The 20,526-nt window shown below is 35.5% G+C and overlaps 1 protein-coding gene across 2 annotated transcripts in view; it reads right to left on the bottom strand.

Annotated features, from left to right (window-relative positions):
• LOC140140933 (metabotropic glutamate receptor 1-like) overlaps window positions 1-20,526 on the bottom strand; it is a 274,990-nt gene that overhangs the window by 198,858 nt on the left and 55,606 nt on the right. For both annotated transcript variants that reach the window (XM_072162695.1, XM_072162694.1), the window contains exon 2: window positions 3,712-5,258. In XM_072162695.1, the coding sequence (XP_072018796.1) occupies window positions 3,712-4,612 (901 nt within the window). In that variant the 5' untranslated portion in view covers window positions 4,613-5,258. The remainder of the gene's footprint in view (window positions 1-3,711; window positions 5,259-20,526) is intronic.

The following is a 20,526-nucleotide window of genomic DNA, read 5'->3' as shown; positions in this document are numbered from 1 at the left end:
AATGTCAGGCTGTCGCCGTATTAACTTTCCTTTATGATCTCGTACCATAATTGGACTTTTGTATTTTATGAGTTTTCTTTGAATTAGGATGTTACTATGTATTTTCCCCGCGTATATAGGTACTAAATTATTCAAAAGGAATTAAACAGTATTAGAAAAAAAGTATAACATTTAACTGAAGGATTTACCTAACTTAATTCGAGCCGCATGTTTTGTTGTTCTTTTTGGATGTTGTCGCTGTCGCTTCTTTTTGACGTTGCCGTTTAATGTAGAATGTGCACAAGCAGCGGCAATCATAATTTATTGCGCTTCAAAAGATATAATAAAGCAAAACAAATAATGAAGTTGCACTTTTTGAATGGGTGAAGCATCATTCAAAAAGTAACTCTTTACGGAATGGCTCTGCGGAAACAAAAATCTTAACTCGTACAGCTTAAAAACACAGAGATGAAGGATATGCTCCGATTGTCGAATATCTTGGATCGTAGTCTCATGCGTCAGTCATTCGAGGGCAGAGGCACACCAAGCCTGATTAGGGAGGCACTGGCCGTTTGTCGAAAATTTTCAATGGGATGTTTCAAAACTTTCACTTCGATTGGGGGACACATGTTCCCGTGCCCATTGTGACGCTATGCCACTGGCATCAGTTGCAGCTATATCAACACTGCAATGATACTTCTATTACAAGGTCAACATCTGAGTGTCTTGTCTACTGTCTCAATATCATTCTCATGTAAGAATAGTTTAATCACTCTGGTGACATTTTATACCGTCTCATATTAAAATGTTACTTCTTACACGATTATAGTTGCTGAAATGTCAGGCTGTCGCCGTATTAACTTTCCTTTATGATCTCGTACCATAATTGGACTTTTGTATTTTATGTGTTTTCTTTGAATTAGGATGTTACTATGCATTTTCCCCGCGTATATAGGTACTAAATTATTCAAAAGGAATTAAACAGCATTCGAGAAAAAGTTTAACATTTAACTGAACGATTTACCTAACTTAATTCGAGCCGCATGTTTTGTTGTTCTTTTTGGATGTTGTCACTGTCGCTTCTTTTTGACGTTGTCTTTTAATGTAGAATTTGCACAAGCAGCATCAATCATTATTGTGCTTCAAAAGATATGCAAATCAAAACATATAATGAAGTTGCACTTTTAAAATGGGTGAAGCATCAATAAAAGTTTTATTTTCATGGAATGGCTCTGCGGAAACAAAAATCTTAACTCGTACAGCTTAAAAACACAGAGATGAAGGATAAGCTCCGATTGATTTCTGATGCCGTGGGGTATGTGGGGTTGGGTTTGGCGGGGTGGAAGCGGTGTTTTGTCACAATGGATCAAAACTTTATGTTCCTTACATGTACCTCTCATTTATATGTGCCAATCTGCTTTCCCGCAATTTGCTGTTTTAATACCGAATAACAGTTCAACGTGATAGTTTTTCATTTTGCGAAAACAAGCTGAAACACGTACTCCTCGTTTCTCTTTCCTCTCTATGTCTGTCGTTGTTTCTCTTCAACTGTTCAAAAGATTATTTTAGGTATCATTTAGACAGAATACCTTAACGAATATTTTTCTCTTCTTTTCTCAGTGAAAAATACTATACGTCCCCTATAATGTTTCGAACAACCTTGATTTCACACACACTGGAGACGTGACTGTATCAAACGAGGCCACCCACTTTAAGAACTCTACCACCCAGCCCCCAGCATTCCCCCTCTTTCCGTAGCATTTAAATCCGACCTGAAAAATAATATCAACGCAACATGAATGTGTCGAATTGTGTTATACTCATAAACTCATATAGGAGAGCTTGTCATACTCAGTTCTGCTTTAATTGCGTCATGTTTTAGTAACATCGTAACAATATCATTACGGTTTATTAATAATGAAGTGGTATGCGTGATATGGAAACATATCCTTGTGATCATGAATAATAAGATAACATTATTATGAGGACGTTGTCCTCCATTAATTATACCAATATTTAACTCTTCCAGTCTGGCAATTGGCGCGCAGACGATACGTCGTCAGCTAGCGCATTGACCTTATTTCTGAGTGAACAGGGATCCTAAAGAAATGGCAAATAATCCTATGATTTTGACAGCATTCCATAGAATCTTCATCATGCAAGAATAATCCGTATCCCATGTTTCCGCCGGAATAAATGTTCATCTGTCAGGACACAAGTTCTTTAATCTCGTGTTTCAGCATTCATTGAATGACCTTTGAATGTGGGGAATGCGTTACAATAATTCATATTCCGCAACCCAAGGTCATATGTTGAGACGTGCTTGTGGTAAGAACGTTAATGAATCAATGTGAACTGTGCCACTGGAAACGAGCGGGCGGTGTACTCTTCATGACAGAATAACAACCTCGTGCAGAGCTATCGAAATTGCATGTCATGTGTAGTCATTTTTGTCTTCCTTTTATGTCTTTACTTCATATTAGATCAAGATGAGCAAGTTCGTCATGTAACGAGAATTTTGCGTAATTATATAAGGTCAGAATTACTTAATTTAACTATTAAAGTTCTCCTTTGTAAAGGCACGTACAATGTATGTTACAAAAACGGCTGTAATGGAGGGACGGGGGCCCAAATGACCAATTTTCGTCTGGTGGTCTTCCCTGCCCCCAAGGAGCTACGTTACTGCTAGTTGCTAAACGCACGAGGTCTTATTGCTATAATATACAATGCTATAATACTAACACGCAACTCGTGCCGAAACTTAATCCGTATTGCAAATGAAAAATGGCAATGAAAACATAATTGCGATACATTACAATTTAATCATCAGCTTTAATAGTGTAGACATTGCAATTTAATATGATCATAATGATCTCATCAAATTGTACACATGATAATGTCACTTTTATGTTGTAATCATTTGGTTCAATATGTGGTTAGTGCTGAACAAATAACGTAATTATATTTCTAATAGTGGACTTGGTATCACCATTATATATCAACTTTAAGTTTATTACAAACAAATGCATACAAAATAACGTTTTGATTCCTATCTTTGTTTAAATGCGTTGTCTGACTTCTTAAGCGGATTTTAACAGTTTTAAAACATGTGTATTGCTACAAGGTATTTATGCAAAGATCGGAGTGGCTAACTTGTTAGAGCCATCCACCTGCATGGCAAGATATAAAACTAAATTTCTGCTTTATGTTTAAAGCCAATAATACATGCAATATTGCGCTATATACCACTAGAATATTTTTTCTACCTAATCTGTCCGATAATTAATTTTAAGAACTGTGATTGATCATCTAGGTATTAAAGTAACTAACTTGGTATTTTCGTGAAATCAACGTAATTTAAATCTAAACGATTAGTGTAATAAGACCATCCACGATTTTCAAAGCCAATTTGACACTTAACATCATGCCCATTTAACTTGATTAGCATTACGTGATTACTTTTACTTTATTTTACTTTCAGCACTTCTTTTTATCATCTCTTTCTAAAATAGCATGAAATAATTTTTGAAAGCTCAGAAATCTAGCGATTCGCCTGGGGAACTTTGGGAGTGTTTTCGTGCCAAGAATAATTTAATATAGTCCTTTATTTGTTTGTTTTCCTGGAGATTGCACATTGTTTCGCTAATTTCTTTTAAAGTTTGACAATCTTGATGTCTGACCAAGTTATAACTGAAAGTTAACGAATTCACAAAAATGACAATCAGTACTTACCGATAGTGTGAACAGCCGAGACGTAGGTCCAATTGTACCTCCTTACGATATCCACCATAGCCTGTGCTTGCAACGTATCCGAAGGGCAGACCCGTACAAAATATTCATATAGCGTCTTATCACTGAGATCCTTACTAGTAGCTGAATAGGCCACCTGAGGAATGTTGAACAACTGGAGAAGATTCTGTACTTGGATGGCTACAGAGCTAGACCCTGGACCTATGACTCCAACAATGGGTTTACGTAATGGTGCATCACCTGGATTACGACATTGGTCATTCGCTAAACTATCTTCGTTACTGATTGTATCCAACCCTATTGAATCACTTATAAATTCTAATGTCTGTTCTAAAGCAACGGACGAATACCAACAAGAATCGCGTATTTCACAACCAAGAGTTACATTCGGCAAGATTGTATCATCCGCGTTAATTTTATCTATGGTTTGTAGCATCACTTCTACACGCTGGATACCGTATTGTTCCCGTATGGAGCCACAGGTACGATCTATCGCTTCGTTTTTCTGGCTGGGTTGGTTGTGAACAGAGAAAAGTGCCCCAAGTATTAAGTCTCCATCAATTCGGGCTACCTTACGTGTTCTGGGTGAGGCAGATGTAGCGAAGACGTTACTAGATAAGACCAAAACCCAAAAGATGATCGCCAATAATTGCCAGAGTGACTCCCGAACACCCATAACGCTAATATCTTCTTCCGAGGTTCCATATGTATTTTTATTCCGTTTTTCACAATATGTGCATTGGTTGAGTTGGTCACCGTAGTATTTTTGTCGATCCACATTCAGACGTGGTAGCGTAGTACTAGTGCTGCTACTCAATCGCTCTACATAACTCATTTCAACACGACTACATGTGCTACACTTCAACAATAGATGGCGCGCCATCGTTTCAAGATTTGTCCTCGTTCAAAGCTAGAAAGAATATTATATAAACTTTGTACGGTAAAGGTGCTATACTTCGTACGTATATAAAGCAGAAAAATACTCGTGAAATAATAAATCACGGGATTATTTACAGACACTTTGCTCTACATTCTAAAACAACAGACGCTTCGTAAAGGTTACTTTTTGATTTCAATACAGTCCGCTCAATACATCACAGCGTTTATAGGACAGGACAGCGTTTTATAGGACAGTTAGCATTTGTATTCATCTTGTAAGAAAACAGCAGTGCGTCCAAAATTATCTCACCTATACCACCTGTCCCTTTTGACTTGCAACCGATGAAAGCACTACAATCAATAATTCTGTCTAACCAATTTTCTTAACACCATTTCGAGTGACATAAATACCTCAGAAGCCTACTTTTATAAAATTGATAGTGTGCTAAGTCGCACACATTACGCACATTTTGTCGTGGAATATCAACGCGTTTCCAGATCATACCGCTTCGAGGTGTCGTAACTCGATTCAGCCGTTAGCGATGAGAAGAGATTTCTAGGTTGGCTTCAGTGAATCCTAGTCACGTCTCAACACCATACTCCTCATTTGAAGATTTTCTTGATGCACCAGAAAAGCGATATGACGGGTTCTGAAAGTAGAGTGAAAATCAGTGTAGAATGTTAATGCCTGTATTGTGACCAAAATAATAAATACGTGCTATGGATTACAAGGTGTGAATCAGAATTGAAATAAACAATAATTGGTAAACATATTTTTGTTTGTGGATGATTGATTTACCTCTTCTATCATCAAGTAAAAATGCTATATCTGCAAATAAATAATATAGTAGAATAGTGTATTTTACGTTGGGAACAGAGTGATCCAAAGTGTGTGCCTCTTAAGTAAAAACACCGTATCTGCTATGTTATTTACTTGTAGATACCGCAATTTACATGAAGGATAGACTGATTCAAAGACACCTCCCAAGTATAAAGACAGTATCTATTTTGTAAGTTATGTACCGATATTGCGTTTTGTATTACTTGGACAGGTATAGCTTTCTGTCAATTTGAATCTGGTAAAACGTCAAATATGATCATTTTAACAAAATGTAATCGAAATACAATTACAATGAGTTGGGAGAATATATTTAACACCAATGCCAATAGATTTGAAAGGAAAATGCTGTCTTGTGTATTCATCAGTATTATATCAGTAATAAATTAGTCATCACTTTGAAGAACAGTGCAACAACAAATCCCTCAATGTCGAAACCTTAATCAAATGTAAAAGCTATACATAGTTGGGAGATTTTCTTAAAACATACATTCCAACGGGTTTCATCAGGAGTGTACTCTGGTCTTGTTATTGTTCCTATATAAGGAAACACCCTAGCAAATACTACCTTTTGTCATGGGAGGCAAATACTTTTAAACCTACGTAAAACATGTAATTACGAAACAGATACGATATTATTACTCGATGGGACCTTATTCGTCAGTATAACAAAATATAAGTTGGTAAGTTGGGTCATCACTTTAAAAGAAGGTCAATATGAAATCCCTGAACCTGAAAAGTGTCAATTTGACCAACTCTTGTGGCATGCATGCGTCATACCAAAATGTATTCAAAATATGAAAACTATACGATAGTACCCAACCAAATAACAGTCCCATAGAGACGTGTACAAAATTGGTGTTTCAAATCGTCAGTGTAACAAAATTTAAGTTGGAAAGTAGGGCCATCACTTTGAAAGGAGGGCAACATCAAATCCCTAAACTTGAAAAGTGTAAATTTGATCAACTTTTGTGACATGCCTGCGTCATACAAAATTGCAATCAGAATATGAAAACTATACGGTACAGTACCACCAAATGACAGTCCCAGTGAGACTTGTACAACATTGGTGTTTCAAATTGTCAGTAAGTTGGTAAGCAGGGTCATCACCTTGAAAGGAGGGCAACATCAATTCCCTAAACTTGAAAAGTGTAAATTTGACCATCTTTTGTGACATGCCTGCGTCATACAAAAATGCAATCAAAATATGAGAACTATACGGTACAATACCACCAAATCACAATCCCATAGGGACGTGTACAAAATTGGTGTTTCAAAAATGTGAGCTTTTCTTCACAGAAGTGACTCGGCTTTATTAACGACAGCGAATGACAGAAATGGGCTTTTCCATTTAAAATCCACGCTACCCCTGTGGAAGATTTAGCCAAAGTCTGCCACAGACGGAGTATCAATTTTGAATAGAATAGACAATTGGGTATTAACTTCCTTTTGAAATACTTATTCCAGTTCATGAGTTGTGGAAGATATTGGTAAAACCATAAGATTATCTCTGACCAATTAAATTTGAAAAACATCCCAGCAAACACAAAACGTTTTCGACATCATTCGCAAAAGGTTATAAAAGGTTGTCAGAAAACGTTTAAATGTCGGGTTATATAAAGGGTATATTAAGAGTATAAAACGTTTTCATAACCTTAAAAACATTTTTGATAATCTACTGCTCAGCAAACAAAAATGTTTTACAGAAAACGTTTAAATGTCGGGTTATGTAAAGGGTATAAAAACGTTTTAATAACATTCCAAAAACATTCTTGAAAACTTCATACAAAACATTCTAAACAGAATGTTATTTTGGGGTTGTAAAAATATTTTGCGAAAAATCTTTGCCCAAAATATTTTCAATAACGTTTTAAAAACGTTTTCATGACCTTTATATAACCCGACATTTAAATGTTATTAAAAGGTTTTGAAAAAAACATTTTAAGAACATTTCTGTGTTTGCTTGGTTCAAATATTTTAACATAATGTTATTTAAGTATTGACACAATATTTGGCGAAAATGTTTGCAAAAATAACATTTTTTGAAAACATTTAAAAATATTGTTGTAGTGTGTTTTCATACAAAACGTTTTAAAACGTTATCATGACCTTTATATAACCCGACATTTTAATGTTATTAAAACGTTTTTACCTACACCAAAAGCCAAAATATAACTTATTTAAAACGTTTTTAAAACGTTTTTATGTTTGCTGGGATACTCCCCCGTGGGGAAGATATTTCCAAAATCTTCCACAGGGGAAGTGTGGATTTTAAATAGAATAGCCTAATCGGTCGTTGCTTGTTCCATTTGACTGATTAGAAAAACAATATGTTGACCGTCATCTTTTTTTCGACTGGACCACAAAGTCTGTGATGTCTGAGGCTTACATAACTTCTATGCAAAAACGAGACAATTCATTTGATAAGTGTTGTCCACAGTAGATAGCATGTTCACAATTCATTTGATAAGTGTTGTCTACAGTAGATAGCAGGATTGCAATTAATTTGATGAATGCTGTCTACGGTAGATAGCATGTTCGCAATTCATGGCAATGTCGGCTCATTTTAATTTTTAAGTTATCACCATTGCAAACTTTTCATAATATTGTCAACGTGGCTACCGTGGCCTTTCATATATGTAATCAAATTTAAGTACCGCGTTCTTGATTTTAAAAAAGTTCATTCACATTAGATTTCTTAAAATGTCACCCTTCTATTATGTCCTCTTCATTCATAGGGTAACTCGTAAAGAAAGCGATATGAAAACGCTTAATAAATTTATTGAAATACCCAAAAGCACGGTTGCAATTTGTGAAATCAATCTATCATCTTAGTAAAACCAGTGAGACCCTATATTGACATCCACACTACCATTAATGATCCAGATTCAATTTGATTTCCTTGCGCATTATATGTCAATGATAAGCCGATTGAGCTTTAAGCTTTACTATTCTGTCAGTGATACTGTTCTGCAAGCGTGAGTTAATATTTACGTTAACTGCGACCTCGGGTAGCAAGTCAGATTCATTATACGGTACTATGTAGGTGTACATGGATTACGCAGGAGACATTTTGCGTAATTAAGTTAGGCATTACCGAAACCTTGAGTTACGTATCAGGAGTTACTATGACTTAACGGAGTTGGACGTAACTGCATAGTTTATTGTAATGCGTTATAAAACATTTCGGTATTCCTGCAAGCCTTTGCAAATTTGTGCGCATCGACATAGCGTGTTATCTGTTAAATTAGCAAAGGCCTTCGAAATATGTATATACCAAAAAAAAACCCAGTAAATTGCCTATAGGGTTACGCACACAGCGTTACTATCTATTATACTTAGGTTACACATTACACGTAACCGTTACTGCGACTTTACGTTACTGCGTATTCGGGTTACTCATCTCACATTACTGAGTTCGTGAGCTACGCACCGCATTTTACTGCGCAGGTACGCATTACGCATCACGTGCGCATCCGCATTATAGACTTGATCCGGATTATTCTGTTTCAGACTGATCTAAATTATAATGGAGCCATACCTAAGTTAACCCTAATGTGTAAAACACCAAATACAATATGCAATACGTGCTATAAGTATAAGATCGTATTACTTAATCTATCCTTGGCTATCCACAAAATCTGAGCGAGTGGGTATCGGAACACATTCAAGTCATTGAGTACATGCGAAATAGGTAGCGCTGTAACATTAGGCTTGGTTGGTTCAATCGTGAGAGGAAAGCATTAACCAATAATATAGAGAGCCGAACGATAGTAGCCTTTCATGTATCCCACAATGCATCGGGAAGATGTAAACATTACAAAAAAGCAAATGCTGTAACATTTCTATTATAAGCGCATACACCATATTCTGAGATCAGGAATAATAACATAACATTATTATAAGGCCGTTGTCCTCAATTAATTATAAACCCTTCCTGTTTGGAATTGGCGCGCAGACGATACGTAGTCTGCTAGCGCATACACCAATAATTTTTAGGGTACGCACTTTATCAGAGCACAAAAGATATTGACACAGAAATTTGTGAAGTGTTTGCTTACTATAACTATTTGTAATGTGCTTCATTGATCACATATTATAGGTAATAATAGCTGATAACAGATATTGTTATCAGTGGCACTCAAGAATAATGTAGGCCTATTGTTCCTCCAGTGAACATGGAGATTTTTATTTCTACATTTTTTGTAATGTATTTTCATCTACAGGAGCATTGAATTTGAGCGGGAATAGTACTTTAAGTACATTATCCAAATTGGCTCGATCTTGGGATTGACAGTTGATACTTGATCGTTCCCAAGTATCGACAGTTGATACTTGATCGTTCCCAAGTATCGACAGTTGATACTTGATCGTTCCCTAGTATCGACAGTTGATACTTGATCGTTCCCTAGTATCGACAGTTGATACTTGATCGATCCCTAGTATCGACAGGTGATACTTGCTCAATCCCTAGTATCGACAGTTGATACTTGCTCAATCCCTAGTATCGACAGTTGATACTTGATCGATCCTTAGTATCGACAGTTGAAACTTGATCATTCCCTAGTATCGACAGTTGATACTTGATCGTTCCCTAGTATCGACAGTTGATACTTGCTCAATCCCTAGTATCGACAGTTGATACTTGCTCAATCCCTAGTATCGACAGTTGATACTTGCTCAATCCCTAGTATCGACAGTTGATACTTGATCGATCCTTAGTATCGACAGTTGATACTTGATCGTTCCCTAGTATCGACAGTTGATACTTGATCGTTCCCTAGTATCGACAGTTGATACTTGATCGATCCCTAGTATCGACAGGTGATACTTGCTCAATCCCTAGTATCGACAGTTGATACTTGCTCAATCCCTAGTATCGACAGTTGATACTTGATCGTTCCCAAGTATCGACAGTTGATACTTGATCGTTCCCTAGTATCGACAGTTGATACTTGATCGATCCCTAGTATCGACAGGTGATACTTGCTCAATCCCTAGTATCGACAGTTGATACTTGATCGATCCCTAGTATCGACAGTTGATACTTGATCGATCCTTAGTATCGACAGTTGAAACTTGATCATTCCCTAGTATCGACAGTTGATACTTGATCGATCCCTAGTATCGACAGTTGATACTTGATCGATCCCTAGTATCGACAGGTGATACTTGATCGATCCCTAGTATCGACAGGTGATACTTGCTCAATCCCTAGTATCGACAGTTGATACTTGATCGTTCCCAAGTATCGACAGTTGATACTTGATCGTTCCCTAGTATCGACAGTTGATACTTGATCGATCCCTAGTATCGACAGGTGATACTTGCTCAATCCCTAGTATCGACAGTTGATACTTGATCGATCCCTAGTATCGACAGTTGATACTTGATCGATCCTTAGTATCGACAGTTGATACTTGATCGTTCCCTAGTATCGACAGTTGATACTTGATCGATCCCTAGTATCGACAGGTGATACTTGATCGATCCCTAGTATCGACAGGTGATACTTGATCGTTCCCTAGTATCGACAGTTGATACTTGATCGATCCCTAGTATCGACAGTTGATACTTGATCGATCTCTAGTATCGACAGTTGATACTTGATCGATCTCTAGTATCGACAGTTGATACTTGATCGATCCCTAGTATCGACAGATTGATCGATCCCTAGTATCGACAGTTGATATTTGATCGTTCCCTAAATCGACAGTTGATACTTGATCGATCCCTAGTTTCGGCAGCTGATACTTGATCGATCCCTAGTATCGACAGTTGATACTTGATCGATCCCTAGTATCGACAGTTGATACCTGATCGTACCTTTAGTATGTGTGAAATGAATATTAATTTATAGACGGTTGTTAATTGTGCACACATAAAAATATTTGCATGAATTGTTTTAACCAATAGCCTACCATTTTATGTCCTATTAATTATTATAGTCGATTGTTCATTAGCAAAAGGTACCGATTCATCGGCGGTCGATCCAAAGATCGAAGTAATTTGCATGGTATGCCTTACCTACAAGATGTTTGTACAATTTATATAGAAACATTTTTCAATGTATTAGGTAAAAGAAAATAATAGAGAAGGGCTATAATTGTTAAACTGAAGCAACTCGACTACGTGCCATTTAAAATATGGCGTGTACACTTTTGGCAGGAAAAGGGTAGTATTCCCCCTCGCTGAGCGACAAGCGATTGGTTTGTAGCCAATGAGGTAAAGGGAATTTTGTTACGTAGGGAAACTCGCGAAACCTCATTGGTCAAATACCAATCGGTCGTCGCTCAGCAATAGAGTATAAATGCAGCTTTAGGAAGATATAATTGAAACAGATTATTTTATTACTTCTGTTTTCTTGTTGTTGTTGTTGTTGTTGTTTTGTTTGTTTTGTTTTTTGTTTGTATGTTTTGTTTTTTGTTTGTTTGTTTTTGTTTTGTTTTTTAATAATGATACCCTTTTACCATGTTAAGCTCGGATTTATATCACTAAATATTTAAATGATTAGAGAAGGTATAGCGAACTCATCTTACAGTAAATAATTACTTTAAAACAATCATGCCGTCCTTCCCCATTCTACAATCAAAATTAATACAAAAACATACGCTGTTAAGCCAAATAATCTAATAATGACATCATTTGTGGCACATTTACAATGCACCATGGGATATATCAAAAAGTGTGTGCAATTGGTAATACTGGCAAATGAAGTTAGCAGTGAATGTCTCTATTGACGATAATCAAATGCATTAGCGCCACAAACCACCAATTAGGCTAATAGTACTGACTTTCAAGATTTTTGGTTGTATTATTCTGTGAGAAATCCACGGGGAAGAAGAAGTGTTACGAATTACGGGGAAACGATGTGGGCCATTTTGATTATCATTTCTTTTACTTGGATAATTTGTATTCTTCATTGTGTTATTTATTTCATAAGAAAATACTTTTTACTGTAATTTAGGGTTCGAATTCAATCCAAAAATTGACAGGGAATAAAGACGACTTTTTTACAATTCAATGACGCTTTTTTTTTTCAATCATAAACTTTACACTGTCTACTGGTTTAACCATGTACACAAATAATTTGATTTGTATATAGTGTTGTCTTCAGTAGATAGCATGTGTCGTTTAATAAGGATCGATTAATAAGTTATGTCTTCGGTAGATACCATGTATTATTGTGCTCTCTTCAGTTGAAAACGTGCTCGCAATGCATTTGATAACGTTTCCATGGGTCATTATGAGCAATGTTGTAACACAAATATTAAAGCAGGTAGCATGTTCACATGTCATTTGATCTAACGACAGCAGACAGTAGACAGTGGTATTTGATGAGTGATGTCTACAGTAGAAATCATGCTCACAAGTTATATTATAAGTGCTGTCTACAATAGATAGCATCCCAGCAAACACAAAAACGTTTTAAAAACGTTTTAAATAAGTTATATTTTGGATTTTGGTTTAGGTAAAAACGTTTTAATAACATTAAAATGTCGGGTTATATAAAGGTCATGATAACGTTTTAAAACGTTTTGTATGAAAACACACTACAACAACATTTTTAATGTTTTCAAAAAATGTTATTGTAAACTATTTTTGCAAACATTTTTGCCAAATATTGTGTCAATACTTAAATAACATTATGTTAAAATGTTTTAACCCAGCAAACACAAAAATGTTCTTGAAATGTTTTTTTCAAAACCTTTTAATAACATTTAAATGTCGGGTTATATAAAGGTCATGAAAACATTTTTAAAACGTTATTGAAAATATTTTGGGCAAACATTTTTCGCAAAATATTTTTCAACCCCAAAATAACATTCTGTTTAGAATGTTTTGTATCAAGTTTTCAAGAATGTTTTTGGAATGTTATTAAAACGTTTTATACCCTTTATATAACCCAACATTTAAACGTTTTCTGTAAAACATTTTTGTTTGCTGAGCAGTAGATTATCAAAAATGTTTTTTAAGGTTATGAAAACGTTTTATACTCTTAATATACCCTTTATATAACCCGACATTTAAACGTTTTCTGGCAACCTTTTATAACCTTTTGCGAATGATGTCGAAAACGTGTTGTGTTTGCTGGGATGTTCGCAATTCATAATTTGATAAGTGTTGTCTACAGTAGATAGCATGTTCACAATTCATTTGATACGCGTTGTCTACAGTAGATATCATGTTCACAAAGTGCTGTCTACAGTAGATAGCATGTTCACAATTCATTTGATACGCGTTGTCTACAGTAGATATCATGTTCACAAAGTGCTGTCTACAGTTAGATAGCATGTTCACAATTCATTTGATAAATGCTGTCAGTAGATCGCATGTTCATAATTCATTTGATAAGTGCTGTCTACAGTAGATAGTAGTTTCACAATTCATTTGATAAGCGTTGTCTACAGTAGATAGCATGTTCATAATCATTTCATAAGTATTGTCTACAGTATAGATAGCAGGTTCATAATCATTTGATAAATGCTATCTTTAGTAGATAGCATGTTCACAATTCATTTGATAAGTGTTGTCTACAGTAGATAGCAGGTTCACAGTTAATTTGATAAGTATTGTCTATAGTAGATAGCAGGTAATTTTTCACAATTCATTTGATAAGTGCTGTCTACAGTAGATAGCATGTCCATAATTCATTTGATATGTGCTGTCTACAGTAGATAGCAGGTTCACAGTTAATTTGATAAGTATTGTCTATAGTAGATAGCAGGTAATTTTTCACAATTCATTTGATAAGTGCTGTCTACAGTAGATAGCATGTCCATAATTCATTTGATATGTGCTGTCTACAGTAGATAGCATGTTCGCAATTCAAACTATTTTATTTAACATTATGTCTACTATTTCAAATATATTGAGAGACACAGTCCGTTGTAGAGAGAATAATTTTCTGATTTTATATACATGATGCGTAATATCATGTAGCTAATATAAGGGGGAAATCACAATTTTAATCATCTTAATTGCCCACATCTGTCCTCGTAACATCATCTCCGGTAATGTGTTAATAACACCATGCGATATTGATTACACACTCCGCTAAAACCCGTAGAGTACATTTTCAAACGAACTACCGACCAGGTGGTTGAGCTCAAACCGTCCCAATGTGTAATATTTTAATGTTAGCATTATGACGTACTTGAGATGCAGTAATGGTTTCCAGTCGCAGTTAGCAGCAAGACGCAGTTCGCCAACCGTCAAGAGCTTGTTTTAAATAAGAAACGAAGCCACTCATTGGTACTATTTCAATCGCTTGTCTATATAAATCTACGTTTGCTTATAATAGTGCAGTCGCTGTCAGCGACAAGACGTTAATCGCCAACTTTCTTCCTTAAATAAATAAGGAACAAAGCAGCTCATTGGTTAGATACCAATCGCTTGTGTCTGGCGACTAAACTCTTCGAGTGTTTGTATGTACTTTAGTACTACTTCCTATATTTCGTTAAGAATTAACGTGGTGTATGGAACGTGCCGAAGTTCCGTTTTGATTGTATTAAGTAGACATCTGATGAAGCAACTAACACTTACTACGCAATGATGGCTAATGCTTGGGTAATTAAACGGTACAAAACAAATTTACAATTTTAAACGGTCTAGTGTAGTCTGATTATGTGGATATAAACGTTAGGTGTATTAAATATGTTCGAATTTTAAATAAAAAAGACTTCAATAATACTTTTCGTGAAATCACTTTATATTTAGAGGGTAGTTAAAACACTTAAATATCTTGTGCGTGGCAAATTTGATAGGCATATAGCAGGTTTGCACTCTTCTGAATATCTTCCTTCTTTCCACTATATTTAAAACAAGCTGTACCAACGTGAAAAGAACGCATTTGACAAGTGAACATGCTATCTACAGAAGCAATCACCTATAAAATTATCTTATGAACATGCAATCTTCTGCTGATAGCACTTATCAAATGACCCAAGCGCATGATATCTACTGTTGATAGCATTGCACTTATAAAATGAATTGTGAAAATGCTACCTACTATATATATGCAGCACTTATCAAATGAATTGTGACAAGCTATCTACTGTAGACAGCACTTATCAAATGAATTGTGAACATGCTATCTACTATAGACAGCACTTATCAAATGAACTGTAAACATGCTATCTACTGTAGACAGCACATATCAAATGTATTGTGAACATGCTATCTACTGTAGACAGCACTTATCAAATGAATTGTGAAGATGTTATCTACTGTAGACAGCACTTATCAAATGAATTGTGAAGATGTTATCTACTGTAGACAGCACTTATCAAATGAATTGTGAACATGCTATCTACTGTAGACAGCACTTATTAAATGAATTGTGAACATGCTATCTACTATAGACAGCACTTATCAAATGAACTGTGAACATGCTATCTACTGTAGACAGCACATATCAAATGTATTGTGAACATGCTATCTACTGTAGACAGCACTTATCAAATGAATTGTGAAGATGTTATCTACTGTAGACAGCACTTATCAAATGAATTGTGAAGATGTTATCTACTGTAGACAGCACTTATCAAATGAATTGTGAACATGTTATCTACTGTAGACAGCACTTATTAAATGAATTGTGAACATGCTATCTACTATAGACAGCACTTATCAAATGAACTGTGAACATGCTATCTACTGTAGACAACACTTATGAAGTGAATTGTGACATGCTATCTACTGTTGACAACAATTATCAAATAAATTGTGTACATGTTATCTACTGTAGACAGCACTTATCAAATGAATTGTGAACATGCTATCTACTGTAGACAGCACTTATCAAATGAATTGTGAGCATGCTATCTACTATAGACAGCACTTATCAAATGAACTGTGAACATGCTATCTACTGTAGACAGTACATATCAAATGTATTGTGAACATGCTATCTACTGTAGACAGTACTTATTAAATGAATTGTGAACATGCTATCTACTGTAGACAACACTTATCAAATGAATTGTGAACATGCTATCTACTGTAGACAGCACTTATTAAATAAATTGTGAACATGCTATCTACTATAGACAGCACTTATCAAATGAATTGTGAACATGCTATCTACTGTAGACAGCAATTATCAAATGAATTGTGTACATGTTATCTACTGTAGACAGCACTTATCAAATGAATTGTGAACATGCTATCTACTGTAGACAGCACTTATCAAATGAATTGTGAGCATGCTATCTACTATAGACAGCACTTATCAAATGAACTGTGAACATGCTATCTACTGTAGACAGTACATATCAAATGTATTGTGAACATGCTATCTACTGTAGACAGTACTTATTAAATGAATTGTGAACATGCTATCTACTGTAGACAACACTTATCAAATGAATTGTGAACATGCTATCTACTGTAGACAGCACTTATTAAATAAATTGTGAACATGCTATCTACTATAGACAGCACTTATCAAATGAATTGTGAACATGCTATCTACTGTAGACAGCACTTATCAAATGAATTGTGAAGATGTTATCTACTGTAGACAGCACTTATTAAATGAATTGTGAAGATGTTATCTACTGTAGACAGCACTTATTAAATGAATTGTGAACATGTTATCTACTGTAGACAGCACTTCTCAAATGAATTGTGAACATGCTATCTACTATAGACAGCACTTATCAAATGAATTGTGAACATGCTATCTACTGTAGACAGCACTTATTAAATGAATTGTGAACATGCTATCTACTATAGACAGCACTTATCAAAGTTGAATTCAGTATTTTTCAGGTAGCGGCTAAAGATTGCCGTTTTATTCTGTAGTTTTATTGCTGATATCAAAAGAGAAATCGTCGAAGTTTTTGTAAGGCTGAGTGGCAATGATTAACTGACATTCCTCGTAAAATAATCGTGAATTATACGATATTTAGCTTCTTTTCGTTGTTGAAAGGATTCAATCCGGCGCGTCTGCGTGGTTTACTTCGCTCGGGCAGCTAAAGCTGCCCTCGCGAAGTAAACCACGCAGACGACGCGGCCGCATCGTTGTTAAACGGTGATGAACAACGGTGAAACATGATTGAATCCCTAAATCTACTCTGGATAATAACACTTTTCAATTCAAATGAATGACTAAATGCAGTTTCGAGGAAGGAGGCTTTCATAAACATCTGAACAAATACCATTTTAAAAGATTCAATAATCCTATGGGAAAATATATTATGGTGATAAGACGTTCAAGATCTGTTTGAATCTCCAAAAATCGTGTCCAATCGAAGTGTGGATTTTTTGATAAGTGCTTGATGGCAACATAAGCTGATTATATTATGGGTTTGATGTGCGTAAAATTTTGTATAGAATGATAATTCATTAAAGAACATAACAATCGTTAAAAACTCAGAATTTTGACAAAACAGTTGGTCATCCTCAGTAAATGTTACAACATGACTTTAATAAGAGTACTTTTTATATCTATATTATTCACTCAAGCAACAAGGAATGAATGCAACCTAGACCTTCAATATGCCGATATGCTCTCTATACTTGAAACCCCAACAAAATGTATTTTGAAATTCAAGTATGAAACAAATGCACTTAATCATTACTCAGGTTAACCGTAACATAAATCAATCCACTTACTGATAGCTACCTCAGAGACCATCCATCAATTTTGAAATGAAAGAGATATATACAAACGCGAACGGATGAGATTTCATAACGTATCACTCAACTCAACAGGAGGCAATCACGTCTTCCCATAGTGCTTTACGTTATTAAGATTGAGATAAAACAATGTGTTAATCGCTAACCTAAATGGGCTTCACAAGGGTTCTTAATGAATACCGGACGTGTCTGGTACTCAAGGTCATGTGCATCACAACCAGTGCTCGAAATAAGGCGCGTCCTTGCGTCAAATACCCGTGAAAGTAGGCGCGGACCCGCACATTTCCTACGGTACGGGTCCGCGTGACCCTTAAAAATTGAACCAAGCAAAGAGCAGAAACCCTAGTTTCGTTGTTCCACTGGAAAATCTGGTTCACATAATATGTCCAGCTCCCTGAGTACACTTTCATTTTAGTTTCCCATCAAGTTTTTAACCTAGGTTTTCAATTTTCTACATGGACAATCTACATCCATGATCGTCGTAGCTAATTCTCTCTCATTTTATTTTCACAACACCACATGTATATGTACCGCATGATGTCCGCTTCAACGTAAATGTATCGTCAATGTAGCCTCCACTACCATGACTTCAGGCAGATTTCACTTCTGGGCTGTCGGGCCTTGAAAATTAGTGAGGACCCTTGAAATTTCATATGCAAGGGTCCGGGGTCGGACCCTTGGAATTTAAAGGCATGGGTCCGGAGGACCCTTGGATTTTTTTTCTTATTTCGAGGCCTGATCACAACTGAGCTGAAGACTGCAGGTTTCAGTCGTAACGTCGGTTCCTACGTCAAAAATAGGTATGTCTGGTTGACCAGATTTAAATTAAATCTTTATTTCAACACATACCCAGATGAATGAGAGTCTACACATTATTTTCCAAAAGTGCATCTTTTACAAAAGGAATGCAGCGTTCATAGAATATCTATCCCTCACTTTACCCCATTCATATTTACACTTTCTCGTAACTCCAGTGAAAATAATTTAGGCAATTTTGGGGCGATATGAACAAAATATAATGGTGGTTTAAGGGATCTGGAATGAACAAGTTGGATGACATTTTTTTTTCGTAAACTCGCCGCTGGATTTTATAACCATGTGCTTTATTTATTGGTATGAGCAAACTGGAACAATGCACGCCGGGATAGCATAATTCTCTGCAGCAAGTCAATTTTGTTTTAATGCGCCATTTTATTTGTAAGAAATGGGCCTTACAATTGAAATATTAAGCTATTGTGCCAAATGAAATTGCCCTTATACATTTTGATTTCACTGTTTTGACGGTTGACTAATGCTTTATTTAATAGATGATCACCTCAGACGGTATAGCGATTGTGAAATGGGATATAGTAATACAATCATATTCTGTGATCGAAAAATAACGGCTTGCTTTCAATCCGTCAAAAAGTTGTGAAGACTTTTTTTTTCATAAACGTCAGGTTGAGAACCACGCAGTTTATTGAGAAAATTACGTTTCAATGAAAATATAACAATGAAAAAAATAACATATTGCACAGCCTTCCCACTTCACTATCATGTTTCATCCCTCTAAGGCTATTTCAGACATTTATGTTCTGCAAGCTCCAACAGGTCCCGAATTCGTTATCTACAAAATATATCAGAGGTTGTGGATAATGAATCGAGTTATGTTTTGCCAAACCCAAGTCCAATACTAATAGCTTAAAAGTGTGCACACTTTTTAAATAATAATTATATTAATAATCAGACAAACAGGCCTAAACTCGTCGATAAATGGACTTGCACAACATGGCTACGTCATCTCATTTCCTCCTCCCTTCATTTCTTTTTATCCTGTTGATTTTTTAACATTCATATCTGATTTTATTTCTATTTGCTGGCTTCGCTTGACTATTCTTTTGTTTGTCTTTCTTTTTTTCTTTCTTTCTTTCATTCATTCATTCATTCATTCATTTATTCATTCTTTATTTCTTTCTTTCTTTCTTTCTTTCTCTCTTTATAAATAAATTTAAAAAATTTCAGATTTAGTCATAATGGAGCATTTGAGCACATGTTGTTGTTATTGCTGTTCAGTGTTTATTTTTTCAGTTTTGTTTTTGTTGTTGTTTTAATCGATGCACATCACAATCGTGTGAAATTTCTACAGAACAAATTTACACATTATAGCGTATCGATTTTGACATGCCAATAAATGAAACTAGACCGAAATTATGCATGGAATAAAGTATAATTTCACAGATTTTGAACAGAGATGGCGGTATTACAACTTCCCTAAAATCATCTCAGCTGGGGAACGTCACTCAAAGCAAAATTGGTGTCATCTAGCAAAAACTGACTATAATAAATGCTGCGACGTCACGAAATTAGAATTAGCATCAAAGTCATTTAACCCGGGGTCTAACATTTTAGTTGAAAGTGGAACCAAGAACAATTTGATAAACCTTAGTCAACAGAAA

Source organism: Amphiura filiformis, chromosome 19 (genome assembly GCF_039555335.1).
Source record: "Amphiura filiformis chromosome 19, Afil_fr2py, whole genome shotgun sequence".
Classification (NCBI taxonomy): domain Eukaryota; kingdom Metazoa; phylum Echinodermata; class Ophiuroidea; order Amphilepidida; family Amphiuridae; genus Amphiura; species Amphiura filiformis.
Note: the sequence above shows the minus strand (reverse complement) of the source record. Positions and strands in the feature narration are given on the sequence as shown.